The sequence below is a fragment of the Argentina silus genome (assembly GCF_951799395.1).
Source record: "Argentina silus genome assembly, chromosome: 13".
Lineage (NCBI taxonomy): Eukaryota > Metazoa > Chordata > Actinopteri > Argentiniformes > Argentinidae > Argentina > Argentina silus.
In genome coordinates, this window is record NC_139667.1 from 14,862,188 (window position 1) to 14,876,985 (window position 14,798).

The 14,798-nt window shown below is 47.8% G+C and overlaps 2 protein-coding genes across 2 annotated transcripts; both read right to left on the reverse strand.

The window, feature by feature from the left end:
- Positions 1-1,048: 1,048 nt before the first annotated feature.
- On the reverse strand, positions 1,049-5,867 carry pnn (pinin, desmosome associated protein). The gene is made up of 9 exons (XM_083683107.1): positions 5,728-5,867; positions 5,109-5,183; positions 4,910-4,981; positions 4,546-4,621; positions 4,224-4,318; positions 3,903-3,978; positions 3,567-3,722; positions 3,265-3,403; positions 1,049-2,916 (listed from the first exon to the last, which is right to left on the reverse strand). Exons 1-9 carry the CDS (start codon positions 5,838-5,840, stop codon positions 1,631-1,633), a joined length of 2,088 nt encoding a protein of 695 aa, XP_083539233.1. The 5' UTR covers positions 5,841-5,867; the 3' UTR covers positions 1,049-1,630.
- Positions 5,868-6,871: 1,004 nt separating this feature from the next.
- On the reverse strand, positions 6,872-9,299 carry gemin2 (gem (nuclear organelle) associated protein 2). Its single transcript, XM_083683864.1, has 10 exons — positions 9,007-9,299; positions 8,819-8,903; positions 8,620-8,709; positions 8,480-8,539; positions 8,262-8,372; positions 8,114-8,158; positions 7,900-7,968; positions 7,656-7,766; positions 7,403-7,461; positions 6,872-7,266 (listed from the first exon to the last, which is right to left on the reverse strand). Exons 1-10 carry the CDS (start codon positions 9,126-9,128, stop codon positions 7,227-7,229), a joined length of 792 nt encoding a protein of 263 aa, XP_083539990.1. The 5' UTR covers positions 9,129-9,299; the 3' UTR covers positions 6,872-7,226.
- Positions 9,300-14,798: the final 5,499 nt, after the last annotated feature.

Sequence of the window (14,798 nt, forward strand, 5' to 3'; positions counted from 1 at the left end):
AGGATGAAAATGAATTAACCACTTCTACAGACTACTGAGTCCTAGCGATTCTAGCATTCATAGTTTCTCCATGGGCATCCATCCCGTGAATCAGCAACTGAAGCAGACGGACAACTGGTTCCCCTACTCCTGGAGCTCTACTGCCACCAAGTGGACGCTACATGTACAGTTACCTTCATATCTACAGACGTAGATTCTACTGCTCATCTGATGTCCACGTCCTCCCATACTGTATTTCCGGTACCCGTAAAGGTGCTCAATCAAAATATAATATACTGCTGTTTTCATTATGGTAACTCCTAACCAGATACACCCCCACCTTTCGCAAGCTACTTCAAAAGTGTACGACCACTCAATCTTTCTAAGAATGTCCATTCAAATTCGTATGTTTGTCCTGTGCTGTTTCGGCATTGTTATTGAAATCCTAAAACTTGAAGCAAATACGACCACAACCTATTTTTATTTTATTTTTTTTACAAATTGACAGGTGCATCACGGTGAGAATTAATTGGACGAGTATTTGGGAAAATACGAAGACAAACCAGGTGCATGCGCATTCGTGCATGACATTTAATTTATAATTATCAGTACACATTGGAGGGGCTTATCTCTTCCGCCTTCAGGCAGATTAAAACTTAAACTAGACACTTCACAGACTGACTCATGTTAGAATGGGAGGAAATTCCTGTCTCTCCCATTTACCTGAGTGATGGTGTGTGGTGGATCTAATGGCTGTGATGTGTGTTGCATATAAATATTTCCCCGCACCATACGTCACCTGTCAGTCCCAGCCACTACCTACCATTTGCCTGAGGCTAATCCACCTGACACGTTTTTAAATCACTTCAATAACTTTGCAACTCTCAAGTATCCTACAGCTAGGCACTCCATCTACGATGTGCTGAAAGGTGTGTGAGAGGACACAAGTCATTGAATGCCATTATAATTCATCACAATTGGCTGGAAGTAGTGAAGGAGAACAAATCCTAGAACATCAATTCATGTGTGGGCGAGAAATTCAACAAGGAGGCCAGATTTTCAGTTTTTTTTTTTTTTTTATTGAAGACGCTGATGTTTCATTGGTACAAAAAAAATACATTTTATCCAAACCATGTCATACCCAACATATAGCTAGACATTGTGCACGCTCTGCCTTTAGATCACTTGAGTCTGGAAGTACAATTGTAAGTTGTTACACTGAAAATACACAACTACTACCTTATTACCATGACGACACTGGCTTTTGAGGATACATCGGTACGCAAGACAACTCTTCTCATCCCTCCTTTGCTTAAAAGCAAAATCAAATTTAAAAAAAAAATGTGTGGGGAGAGAGAAACATGTTAAATTGTTGCAAAAGCAGACAATACAAAAATCTATAAAAAGAAAAATCAGAGGTAAAAGCACAGGGTAACTGGCGCATGACTACGTTCAAAATTGACTGGAGAAAGAAACCTGTGATTAAAACCCACATCGTTCAAGTAGATCTAAAACAACCATACACCTTCATAGGCCAACGCTTTCCTCTCCTTGTTGAGGATTCCATGTTGAGGAAATCCACACGCGTTTCGGTTATGAAAATGTACGTTGACAAGAGGCAATGACAGCTGACAAGCAATGACAACTCATCTTAACGCCTCTTTTCTTTCCTGTCAGATTTGCGGTCGCCGCGTGACGATCTCTTCCCTGACCGGCTTCCCTCCGAGGTTGTTCTCTTACGGTCAGACTTCTTGTCTTTGGAACCTTTGGCTTCTCTGCCGCTGCCTTTGGAAGACTTGTGGCTCCTCTCGCCCTTCTTCCTCTCCCTCTCTGACGGCCTCCTCCTGTGCTTCCTGTCCCGGGTGTGGGTGTGGCCACCGCCACCTGCGGCCCGGCTCCTACTGCGGCTGGAGGAGGAGCTAGAGGAGGAGGAGGAGCTACGGCTGGAGCGGCTGCTGCTGGAGCCGCTGGAGGAGGAGCTTCCGCTGGAGGAGGAGCCGGAGGAGGAGCTAGAGGAGGTACTGCTGCTCCTCCCCTTCTTGCCCTCCTTAGACGACTTCTTGCGGCCTCGGCTCTCCTCGCTCTGGGGCTCCAGGGCCTTAGGGGGCTCCTGGGCAGCCTTGGGGGCAGCCTCCTGCAGGGCCTGCTTCTGAGCCTTCTGGCTCCCCTCCTGTGGGGGAGCCTCCCCTCCAGGCTGTTCCTGGGGGGTCTGGGTCTCAGAGACCAGCGTAGCCCCATTGGCTGCCTCTACATCAGGCTCCGGGAGGGGCACAGTTGTGACCACCTCTGGGCAGGACTCTTTTTCTTCAGTGGGTTGGGTTTCCATGGTCTTCTCCTGGACAATGATCGCAGCTGTGGGGGCGTGAACAGGCTTCTCCTCTACCTTTCTCTGTTCTTCCTCCACCTTCTCCCTCTTCTCCTGACCTACCTCTTCCACCTCTCCAGACCCTGGACTATCCATCTGCTGGTCCTCCACCTCCTCCTTCTCCTCCCCCTCTGCCTTCTTCCCTACTGCTACTACTGTTCCTGCTGCAGTCACCTCCACCTGCCCCTCCACCTCCCTCACCTCCACTGTCCCCATCTCCTCATCCTCCTGCTGCTCCTCCCCCTTCCTAGCCTCCTCCCCCTTCCTCGCCTCCACCTCCCTCCCGTTTCCCCTCGGCTCTCCTCCCATGTCCTGATCCTGACTCTTCCTAACCACCTCCCTCACCTCCCTCTCCTCCTCTTCCTCATCCTCCTCCATCTCCACATCGTTACGGTTACCTGTCACCTTGACTACCAGTCGGCCCGTTGGCTTACCCGCCTCCTGATCTTCTTTCTTCGGGTCCTTCCCCAGAGAGGCATCCTGATCCCGATCACGCTGAGACTGACGCCGAGGACGAGCCTCCATCTTACTCAGATGTTCGGCAAACGCCTCGCGCCTCTCCTCAAACATAACTAGACAGACACAGTGGAGAACAGAGTTAGCACACATCCACAATGGATCAAGGACAACAGGTTGTTATTTTTTAACTAATATTTAGCATGGGGTAAGGGTTAGCACACTGAGCACAAATTAAGTCTAAATCAATTAAGTGCAGCTCACAACATCGGCAAATGTAATCTTAGGGGGCTTACTAGTTGGACTAGTTGGATGGTAGAGCATCACAGCGCTCTACCATCTGAACCACACAGGGGCACCATAGCTATAACTGATGCCAGGGGAGGCTGGTATCAGTTCCATTCATTACAATGAGCCCATCCTCCGATTTCTACTTCCACCAGCCTCCACTGACTGATGCTCACCATTCATTTTCTTCTGAGCCTCCTCCAGGAGCTTGTGAGTGGCTGAGCACATCTTCCCTGGCATGTAAAAGATGGGCGGCTTGGTCTTAGTGCGGATGTACTTCACTATCTTAGAGTTGTGCACATTCCACTCCTCTTGCTGGAAGAAAGACAAGATAATGACAGATAATCAACTCTCGTTCTTCGGTTGCACATTAGAAGACTGAGGGGCTTTTAATGTTGCTTCAGGAAGAACATTGTTTTTCCACCAGTGACAAGCTTGACAGCTAACCCATTAATATGCATTAGCCAAAGGGTCGTACCAACTGAGCAAGCTCCACTTTCTGCTCCAGCAGCTTGAGTTCCGTCTGTTTGGCACGTCTCTCATCAAACAGCTCGCGTCTCTCACCCTCCACTCTCTTGCGCTCTGCTTCGGCTTGAACTTCCAGTTTCTGCTCAATCTCACAGCGGCGTTTTTGCTGAGGGGAAGAGATGGAGGAGAATACGAATATGAATAACATTCTCACACAAAACCTGCATGAAATTCCAGAGCAAGGACTCCATAACGCATATTTCACAAGGCCATCGATGGCAAAACGCAAACCTCTAAATAACTTGCTAGGTCAACTGTGTCAATAGCTGCATTTTGACATTCCTACCCTGTCTGTAGCCACGTTAGATTCCTGCTTGAATTTCTGTAGTGTTCCCATCAACAGGCCAAACATGCGTCGATTCCTGGAGGAAGGAAGGTCAGGAGAAACACAAGGCACGGCATGAACAACCTCTCCATCTATAGGCTGCGAAAACACACTCAACCTAAACATCCGTTCCAACTATACTACAAACTTGCACAAGTGGTGAATTTAAACAAAGACTTTATGAGCACATGGGTTAGAGTTAAGACAAATGATGTATAAAACCCAATAGGCCTCATCCTAACTAAATGATCCAAACTAAGCACATGGGCAGTGATGAGTCACCTTTGCTTCCCTCTCTCGTCCATGGTCTGGTCCTGGATGAGGTCTCGACGCGTGCGCTCCTTGGAGGTAGCTACTACTGACGACTGCAACGCTGGCTGGGAGGACAAGGCAGGGGGAGGGTCACGCCACATGTGTGGGATATAGCAGAACAACAGGTCAGAATCCCAACATGATGAAGCCAAAGAAAGCATGATGGCTGGTAAGACCAGTGGAGGCAGAAATCGGTGGGTTTGACACCATTCTTCCTTCCATGGCATGCATTACAATGAGCCCATCCTCAGATTGATTTCTGCCTCCCCTGGTCTGATCATTCCCTCCTCACCTTTTTGACATCGTCATCATCCTCAGCGTCGCTGTCATGACGTGAATCTCTCCTCGCCCGTTGGTCACCAGCCAGCCTGTATGTAACCATGACAATATATACAATGATCAGTTAGAGCTACACTAGTCATATCATTTCACCGAGCAACCAGGAATGTTCACCATGACAACCAAGCTCTCAGGCCTGACAGGTGAACCTGTGTGTGAGGTTTCATAAGAGATGTTGTATCCTGGAGGTGCAAGTTGGAGTGATAACTCAACACATTCCTTAGGCATAATCTTAGCATTGCATAAAATATGTAACCAAGTTGGAACACCAATATTGCAGCTGGTCTCTCCAGCAGAGTTCTGAAACAAACCCTCACCTCAACAGGGCCCCCTCAATGTCCCTCTGCTTGGCTGGAGGTCCTCCAACTCCACTGTCGGAGATTCCACGTCTGAGGATGAGAAATGTTTTAATTTATAACGAAGACAGATGGACACCAACATTCTCAGGGACAAATTACGTTCAAGAAAATATCTAGCAATTGCACAATTGTTGGAAAATGTGTTAGCTATTCTTACCTCAGCAGGTTGATTCCTCGCCCCCTACCTCCACCTCCTGGGCCTGAGACGGCCGGCCGTCTGGCTTGGCCAGGTCTGGGGGGAGGCACAGGACACAACTCAAGTACATTGAACAGCAAATTGACGAGTTAGAACCATATCGATTCATGTCATTAGTTACCCTGCATAATTCAAACTTGTCTGCTACTATAATGATGCAAACAGATGAATTACTTGATTTCACGTTTGAAGTTAAATGCTTTAGCTAGTTTGAAGTAAGGTGTTTAAATAACTGCTGACTAGCAAGCAGAAGATGTTAGCTATATCTGCTAGTAGCTACCCAGCTGGCTAATGAGTCTAATGAGCATTGAAACACCAGTAATAAATCGATGAACAATGTAATTTCCCAGCATGAATAAAAGCAATGTCTACGAAATAACGGCCCATATCTAACCCTTCCATTTACTACAGGCATGCAGAGGTTATAAGTTAATATTAGCTACGCAGCTAGCAACTAGTATGACACGAGAATGGAGAGATGCCATCTTTGTGCAGAGTGCGACTAGCCGACGAACGAATGCTGACTGAAACTTGAAACAGGTGTACTGAGCTTAGAATGTCCCGACAATCCATCGCTTACCTCAATTCATTAGGATCTCGGCCAGTTAGTTTACGAATATTATCGTCTACATTTTTTAGGTTCTCCTTCGCTTTTTCAAGCTGATCTTGCAAAGATCGCACTACCACCGCCATCTTAGCTGACTAACTGCTTCCTTCACGCGCGCACACGCCACTCAGCCGCAAAGCATCACTGGGAAATCGCGTTCCGCTGTTTTGATTGACAGCTCAAATGGCTAATCAACGACTCCAGTCTACGCATCCGCCCATCAAAACAGTCAGGAATGGAACACACCTGTCAATGGTCAAATTGATCAGTTTCTCGGCTGCTTCTTAGCCTAAGAAATACTTTATCTCTTTTGATAATCCAGACCCACTCCTCTCCTAGACCACCAAAGTTCTTAATTTAACACATTTCGTTCTTTCCCGCACAGAAGATTGATCTGCAAACGTTGATTTTACAGTTGTTACTCACGGCTTTGCAGCTGGGTTGTCAGGAGAAATTAACTACTACTTAAGCTACGAAGCTTTCTGTAAACTGTGATAGAAATGTTATTGATAGAAATGTTTTTAGACAGAATACTGCTGTATTGCTTATGACAATGTTGTAACAATGGACTAGGCCTGCCGTTATGGTGAGGCGAGTAATTTACTGAGTATTGTTGCTGGGCAAAGCGGGGGTTGAAGGTTGGGAGCAGACTGTGGGAAACAGTCCTTGTGGCATAAGTTATTGACACAAAAACATCCCTATCTTTGTCCTTGATTGTGTTCTTTAAGGAGGAAGGTTGCTGAGCTGTGTCTCAGAGATCTCACTGAATTTCTGCTTGGAGTGTCTCTCCACTTGCAAGTGAAATAAACTCATTGTGGCTTTAACAAGACCCTTAGCTCTTGAATCTCACATTTACTGAATACTACATATATTACAGTGGAGAATTTCCACAACAAAACTCACACCTGTTCAGTATCAATATTAACTAAGGAATTGACTAAGGAATGGTATCAAACATGTGCCTCCCTTGCAATGCCTGTGGTTTATTTACCCAATTAGAAACATACTGTACATATCACTATGAATGAGTATGAATACATAGTTATTTGTTAGCAAGAGAGAGACTGAAAAAAATCTACTGAGAGAGAGACTGAAAAATCCATTCATGGTTATCCTCCACATAAACATACAAAATGTGTTTATTACATTGACATGTCAGTAAAAAAAGCTTTACACAGCCTTATGTTGGGCTTACAACAATGTCTGTCCTCCAAATCATCCACATACACAAGCATGTATAGCTATGGAAGCCATTATGGCAAAAGTAGACATTTTCAGCAGAAGTTTAACAACCTAAAGAAAGCCAAGGGAACTGTCCATTCACACCATTCTTCAGGTCTGAGTTTCTCCATCAGGAACTTCTAGTGTCCCAAATCTGGACAGGGCAACAGGGCGACAGACGGAGCATCATGCTACATTTCACGGTGTCTCCTGATGAAGCATTCTATTGTGGGACTCAATCAACCATCAACTCAGTCCTCCTGATCAGCCAAGTCATTCTGTTCAAAGTACCTATGACAAAGACAACATGATTAAACATGATTCAACGTGACACTTTCCATGACAATGATTCCTTCCTCTGTGTGTGTGTGTGTGTGTGTGTGTGTGTGTGTGTGTGTGTGTGTGTGTGTGTATTGATGAGGCTTACCTCGCCACAAGACAAATCATTAAGTTCAGAGCAGACAACCTCTCATCTTCCTGGCTTTGCTGTAATGGGAAAAAATACAAAATAACGATTTCATCAGTTATAATCATTTCATTATCATCATCATCAATAAAGTAGATCATCATTGCCGTTGCCAGGCTACATTTCGGACACCCTTTTAACTGTACTTTTTCCGAGTCCACTGAAGATATACAAGCGACCCGACCAGAGTGTGACAGAGCTCTGATCTCCTTACCAGATTGGCCCGTACTTCAGAGCAGCGCCTGGCCAGCTGTCTGATGAGAGAGTGTGCTTCTGGTAGGAGGGGCTTCTCCAGACAAGCCAAGAGAGCATAGAGCCATCTTCCCTGGAGAGATTAAAGAAATCAGCTCCATCTCTCCATGTGGGGAACACATCAAGACTCTCTGTCTTTAAGACATCTCTTGTAAATAACTTACAGGTAATGTGATGTGGAATCATTTTAAAGAAACTGAACATACCAACTGTGGAACAAAGTCTTTCTCTCCAAACCAGTTGCTCAGAAACTCCAGCACTGCAGAGACCGTGGCCTAGACAAGAGAGAGGAGAAGTGTTTCCAGGGAGACAGGAAGCTTGTAAACTCATCTATGACTCTGCAGTGCTGTGTGAACCCCCCAGCCCCAGTCCCAGCCCCAGTCCCAGTCCACAACAGCCTGAAGATGTGAAAGAACTCACCTGATTTAACCTGCTCACTATGCTCAGGAAAGGTGGGAAGCCAAGCTGGTGAAACAGGTGGGATACACTTAAGACACAGTTATGATGATAACGGCTACACACTAATGTTACCCCCATTCATAGTTCTTGTTCTAACCAATTATGTCACCTTCACATAGTCCAGGCCTTGATCAGGACCAGTCTCAGAGGGAGGGGTGCTGAGATAAACATTTTCCCCCAGGCAGAACTTCTTCCATCCCTCCTCATCCTCTAGCTTGGGCTAGGAAAAGACAGTGCACTTTAGATACGGTATGTTATCTGTTTGTTACAATACACCTCCTACCAACCGAAGCACATCCAACCTGATAATCATCATTTCATACTCACCATCTGAACATTGTCGTCCAACGCTTGGCCACTCCAGTGTCTCCGGTGTTTATTAATGCTCTGTAAGTGAATCAGAATCAGAACCATTCCCTTCAAAACAATGACACAGGCAATCATGTTTATTATGCAACGTCCGTCACCTGTCTGATGTCAGAGAAGTTGCTAACTTGCTGTCGCTGCCATTTGAGGCTAGGGGCGAGTCCCTGAGGAGCGGGCTGGCAACCTGTGACCTGCCAATCAAAACATTTACATCCATAAGGCCACATCGTCATCAGGCTACAAGGATGTAACACATGACATGAGCGTTTGATAGGTGGCAATGAAAACAATGAAACTTACAGACGCGTTCACCGTTTGTTTCTTTCTCAATTTCTTTGGATCAATCTGAGCTACGACAACATCTGGACAAAGTGATGCCTCTAACCTGAAAAGAGACACGCCATTGAAATAGAGAGACAAGCTGACAAAGAGATACATTACTACACTTGGCAGTAAATTATTAAGCCATATTGGCATGGCAGACTTACTGGACCTGTCTGAGGTATTCCTGTGGGTTTCTTGGGGGTTCTTTTAAATCAATTTCTTCACTGGTGCCGCCTGTCTCCACTGGCAGAAGCCTGGGCATAAGGTCCTCCACGTCCGATTTCATGATGGATAAAACTAGTTATGAAGCTACTCCGTGTCAGAATTCGGTAAGTTACACAGTAAGGCAGCTAAGGACACTCAACATGTCCTACCTGAAGAAATATCCCTCAAATGTGGCTTGTTTGTCATCTAATAAAGACCCCGCGAATGTACAGCAAAACAAAATTTAGCGCCATCTTGTTTGATGCCCAATCATGACGCATTAAGAATGCGCCTATTGCCATGACAACTTAAAGACATACACACGTGTATCTATTTATTTTTGCATCCAAAGGTCAGAAAATGTCCACGCTTTTCTTTCCAGCACAATGATCAATGTACACGTGTTTAACTATTAAAAATATATTATCACACAAGTAAAACTGTTGAGTATTTTTCAGTAAAATAACAGGCTTTGATCAACATTTGTTGATAAATGTAATCAGCTGCTTATTTAGCTATGAACAATTACCTGCTAGCTTTCAACTTAAAGCACTGTTTCACGTTAATCATTATCCCTCGTTACCATATCTTATCATGAGTCTTACCTCATTTACCAATCGAATAGCAGAGCCCTGATGAAAACGACAGCCACAACTTGAGAGCAGTGTCCATTTGTGCTTACAGGGTTGAGCACAGCTGTGTCACTCAGTATGGACCATTTGACATTAATGGATTTTAAAACATAAAATATGGCTTTTTCACAGATTCACCTTTGGACTGTAATCATTTTCATTTGTCCAACTCTAATTTCGGGATTGTTGTCTGACCTCAAGCTCTGTGGGGACCCAGAGTGTGAAAGTAAGTAGGCAGTAACAGAGGGGGAAACTGTGTTTATCTATCCTGTGTATTGAATTCCTAAGAAGATCTATGTGGTAGACTAGGGCTATCATATCCTGTGTTTGTACAGGCTTGATGAGTCGGGTCCAGGCCACCAGAGATCACCAGGGAAAGGACTGCATATTCCTCAACTTCAGAAAAGGAGATGTGATATTTGTTTACCATAAACTCACTGGGAAAAGAGACGATCTCTGGGCAGGAAGTGTGAGTTAGCTTTTGTATCTCTCTGTGTTTAAAAAGAGGTTTCATTACCACTGGAATTATGAATGAGAATGCAATAGATTGCACGAGCTGAAGCTTTTTGGCTGTTTGGTATAGCATACAGCTGTCTTCTTATCTTGGTGAACCCTGCCTTGCCGATGTGAGTTGATATCAATGATTATTGTGATATCAATGTGCTGTGCTTGCTATAACTCAATACTGCTCTAAAAAAAAAACCTTACCTTTCAGATTGACAGACAATTTGGGTATTTCCCCAAAGATGCTGTGAAAGTGGAGGAGATTTATGCAAACACAGAGAAAGTAGTGGAGACACGGGTAATTATCTTCAGTTTGAAATCATAGATTGTAAAGTTAAAATATAGAATATGGTTTTACTTTGTTATCTGTATAGAGAGGGCTGATTAACAGATTTTTATGTTTGAAATAGACAATAACTACTATTCAAATAGAGCCATACATATTGAAACTGCGATTCAAGACATGTTCTCATCCTTTCAGAAACATGACTTCTTCTGCATGGATGAGTATGGCTCAATGATAAGTGACTCCAGTGAGTGGGATAACCAAGAAGATCAGAGCTCACAACCTCAAGAGATCACTATCAATGAGGCTCAAAATGTTCAAAGATCTGAAGATGTTTTTGTGTCCCAAAGTTCAACACAGAGCAGTGATGCAACAGAGCACCAAGATTCTAGTCAGGCGAGAATGGAAGACATCTTTGATGAAACCAAACCTGCGCAGAGCGAACAAGGTGGGTCCTCTTGGATTGGCTCTACAGTGGGATGGCTTGGTTTAGGAGGAGGTGAAGCCCCTGCTGGTGATTCAATAGAAGAACATACAGAGCAACAAGGGTCTTTCAAAAGCAGGAGGCTAGCTCTGGATATGGATGCGAACCAGCTGGAGGAAGAGGAGGAGGAGGAGAGGAAGGCTGGGACGTTCGGTTGGCTCGGGGATGGGCTGACCAGTGCTCTGGGGTTTAGTCAGGGAACTCCAGTGGTCCATCAGGAAGACCCTGTTGAAACGGACTCATCCAACACTCCTGCTCCCTCTCGCTCCTGGTTAGACATGGGCCTAGGAGACGTGTTAGGCTTTGGTCAGACTAATAAGGATGCAGTTGAGGAGACAACGGGAGCAGGAAGGGAGCCGGACACAGATTTGAATGCAGTGACAGACCCAGCAGACCGACAGAGCCCTGATACAAGTCCGCCTCATCAGGCTACAGAGAAGCAGGCAGAGGAAACTGAGCAGCACAGAGATGACACTCACAGTCGACAGTCCAGTCATAATCAAGAAGACATCACCAAGGATAGTTGGGTTAGAGAGCAGCAGGATGTAGGATGGTATGGCAGCCTCTATAGCAACATTGCAGGCCTGTATGTGGACCAGCAAGAAGTTAAAAGTGAGGACGGTAGTGAGGATGAGGAGAGTGGTGAGGAAGAGGAGGGTGACCGCAGTGTGTTGACAGCAGACCCCCTAGGACCAGATGTAGGGAATAAGAACATCACCCCCCAGTCGGAGGCAGAGACCCAGTCCGACATCCTGACATCACTGGATGATGATAATGATGATGATGATGAAGATGGTGATACAGAGGTCCACAAAGAGGAATCAGATGAAGAACACGCAGATGCAGGTAGAGAGACCTCACGTAACCCTCAGACTGATATAATTACACAGGATGCTGTCAGGGGATCAGTAGGAAGTAAAGATGATGACATCACACCACGTCCCTCTCCATCAGACATAGGTGAGGTTGAGAGTAGAGATGACATCAGGACAGCAACAGACCAGGTACCCGAGGATAAGGACCAATCACAGGGCACCGGGGGAGCACCAGGTCATCAAGGTGACACTGAGAGGGCTGCAGCAGACTCTGAGGTCAGAGAGGAACCTGAACCTGCAGGGAGGTCAGAGGTCGATGATGTCACTCCTAGTCTTATTGACAGTCCCAATGGAGAGAACGAGGGAAAGGAATTAGAGTCAGGCCCCAAAGCAGATGATGAGAATGATCGCAAACCAACCAGGTTGAATCCAGGTGGTGAGGATGTCCCTGGTTCCCACCCAGAGGGTCCTGCTGGCCCTGCTGAACACAGCCTGAGTGACATGATCATTGATCCTCCAGCTGGCTTTGACAATACAGAGACCTCAGGGCCTCCAGATCCACCTGGATCCACACACAGTCAGGCAAAGGTGGATACATCTGTAATACCTTCAGAAGAGGACATTAACAATGATACAGAAACCTCAGGGCCTCCAGATCCACCTGGATCCACACACAGTCAGGCAGAAGTGGATACATCTGTAATACCTGCAGAAGAGGACGTTAACATTGATACAGGGACTGAAGTGGTCTCCTCTAGTCAGACAGAAGAGTACAGTGAGGACAGGGCAGCCGTGTTGGATGACCAGGCCATTACACCAGATAGAGAGGAGGAGGGAGGGATAGAGACAGCAGAGGAGGAGGGGGGAGGGACAGCAGAGGAGACCTCATTGGAGGAGGGGACAAAGACAGAGACAGAAGATCCACACCAGTATGATGCTCAGGAACCTGACATAGCTGAACCTGTCATTGGAAACACTACAGAAGAAGAAGCAGGTAGATTGATTACCCCTAGTGAGCAGGAGGAGGAACGTAAGGAGGAAAGTGAGAACATATCAGACATACCAGATAAGAATGTTGATATTGAAGATGATGTAGACTCAGTTGTGCTGAAAGAAACATTAGCCCCACATGTTGATGTTGATCAAGAGGGAACCCCCTCCTCCGATCATTCTAAGACATGGCCTGTTGAGGCCGAGGAGGTCATTGATAGCGTAGGGTTCGTTAACATGACCCCTAACCCTGCTGAACACAGCCTGAGTGATGTGATCGTTGATCCTCCAACTGGCTCTGACAATACAGAGACCTCAGGGCCTCCAGATCCACCTGGATCCACTCACAGTCAGGCAGAGGGAGAGACACTGACAGAGGAGCTGACGGAGGTATCACAGGTGGATACATCTATAATACCTGCAGAAGAGGAAGTTAACACTGATACAGGAACTGATGTGGTCTCCTCTAGTCAGACAGGAGACAATGGTTCTCTACCTCCTCAGGGCCGTGACATAGGGTTTGTCAACATGACCCCTGACCCTGTGTTAGGCTCCACCATAGAGAATACTGACACTATAACCAATAATGAGGCGGAGGCCCAACCCCAATCCCAGACCCAGGCCCAGCCCCAGCCCCAAACTCAGACAGAGGCCCAACCCCATTCCCAGGCCCAGCCCCAGCCCCAAACCCAGACAGAGGCCCAACCCCAATCCCAGACCCAGCCCCAAACCCAGACTGAGGCCCAACCCCAATCCCAGACCCAGGCCCAGGCCCAGGCCCAGCCCCAAACCCAGACTGAGGCCCAACCCCAATCCCAGACCCAGGCCCATACCCAGCCCCAAACTCAGACAGAGGCCCAACCCCATTCCCAGGCCCAGCCCCAGCCCCAAACGCAGACAGAGGCCCAATCCCAATCCCAGACCCAGGCCCAGGCCCAGCCCCAGCCCCAAACCCAGACAGAGGCCCAACCCCAATCCCAGACCCAGCCCCAAACCCAGACTGAGGCCCAACCCCAATCCCAGACGCAGGCCCAGCCCCAGCCCCAAACTCAGACAGAGGCCCAACCCCATTCCCAGGCCCAGCCCCAGCCCCAAACGCAGACAGAGGCCCAACCCCAATCCCAGACCCAGGCCCAGGCCCAGCCCCAAACCCAGACTGAGGCCCAACCCCAATCCCAGACCCAGGCCCAGGCCCAGCCCCAAACCCAGACTGAGGCCCAACCCCGATCCCAGACCCAGGCCCAGGCTCAGCCCCAAACCCAGACTGAGGCCCAACCCCAATCCCAGACCCAGGCCCAGGCCCATCCCCAAACCCAGACTGAGGCCCAACCCCAATCCCAGACCCAGGCCCAGGCCCAGCCCCAAACTCAGACAGAGGCCCAACCCCATTCCCAGGCCCAGCCCCAAACCCAGACAGAGGCCCAACCCCAATCCCAGACCCAGGCCCAGGCCCAGCCCCAAACCCAGACTGAGGCCCAACCCCAATCCCAGACTCAATCCCAGACCCAGGCCCAGCCCCAGCCCCAAACTCAGACAGAGGCCCAACCCCATTCCCAGGCCCAGCCCCAGCCCCAAACGCAGACAGAGGCCCAACCCCAATCCCAGACCCAGGCCCAGGCCCAGCCCCAGCCCCAAACCCAGACTGAGGCCCAACCCCAATCCCAGACCCAGGCCCAGGCCCAGGCCCAGCCCCAAACCCAGACTGAGGCCCAACCCCGATCCCAGACCCAGGCCCAGGCTCAGCCCCAAACCCAGACTGAGGCCCAACCCCAGACCCAGACCCAGACCCAGACCCAGACCCAAACCCAGACTGAGGTTGATTACATAGACCCTCCTCAGGAGGAAACTATGGACACACCCACCAGTGGGGGGACTATGGGTCTCTTCAGAAACGCCTTTGACTTCTTCATCAAAAAAGAAGAAGAGGAGCCACTCCCCCCTGTTAAAGAGGAGGAGCCACTCCCACATGTGAAAGAGGAGGAGCCACTCCCACCTGTTAAAGAGACCCAAACCCAGGCCCAGGCCAAGCCCCAAACCCAGA

What these genes read in the sequence shown, in the direction of transcription:
- pnn (XM_083683107.1), bottom strand. Translation starts at nt 5,840, where the DNA reads ATGGCGGTGGTAGTGCGATCTTTGCAAGATCAGCTTGAAAAAGCGAAG. An exon ending in CTAACGTGGCTACAGACAGG is followed by an intron (nt 3,723 to 3,902) that starts GTAGGAATGTCA and finishes TCTTCCCCTCAG; the next exon opens with CAAAAACGCCGCTGTGAGAT. An exon ending in GGCTCAGAAGAAAATGAATG is followed by an intron (nt 2,917 to 3,264) that starts GTGAGCATCAGT and finishes GTGTCTGTCTAG; the next exon opens with TTATGTTTGAGGAGAGGCGC.
- gemin2 (XM_083683864.1), bottom strand. Translation starts at nt 9,128, where the DNA reads ATGAAATCGGACGTGGAGGACCTTATGCCCAGGCTTCTGCCAGTGGAG. An exon ending in GAATACCTCAGACAGGTCCA is followed by an intron (nt 8,904 to 9,006) that starts GTAAGTCTGCCA and finishes GTCTCTTTTCAG; the next exon opens with GTTAGAGGCATCACTTTGTC. An exon ending in TAGTGAGCAGGTTAAATCAG is followed by an intron (nt 7,969 to 8,113) that starts GTGAGTTCTTTC and finishes TCTCTTGTCTAG; the next exon opens with GCCACGGTCTCTGCAGTGCT.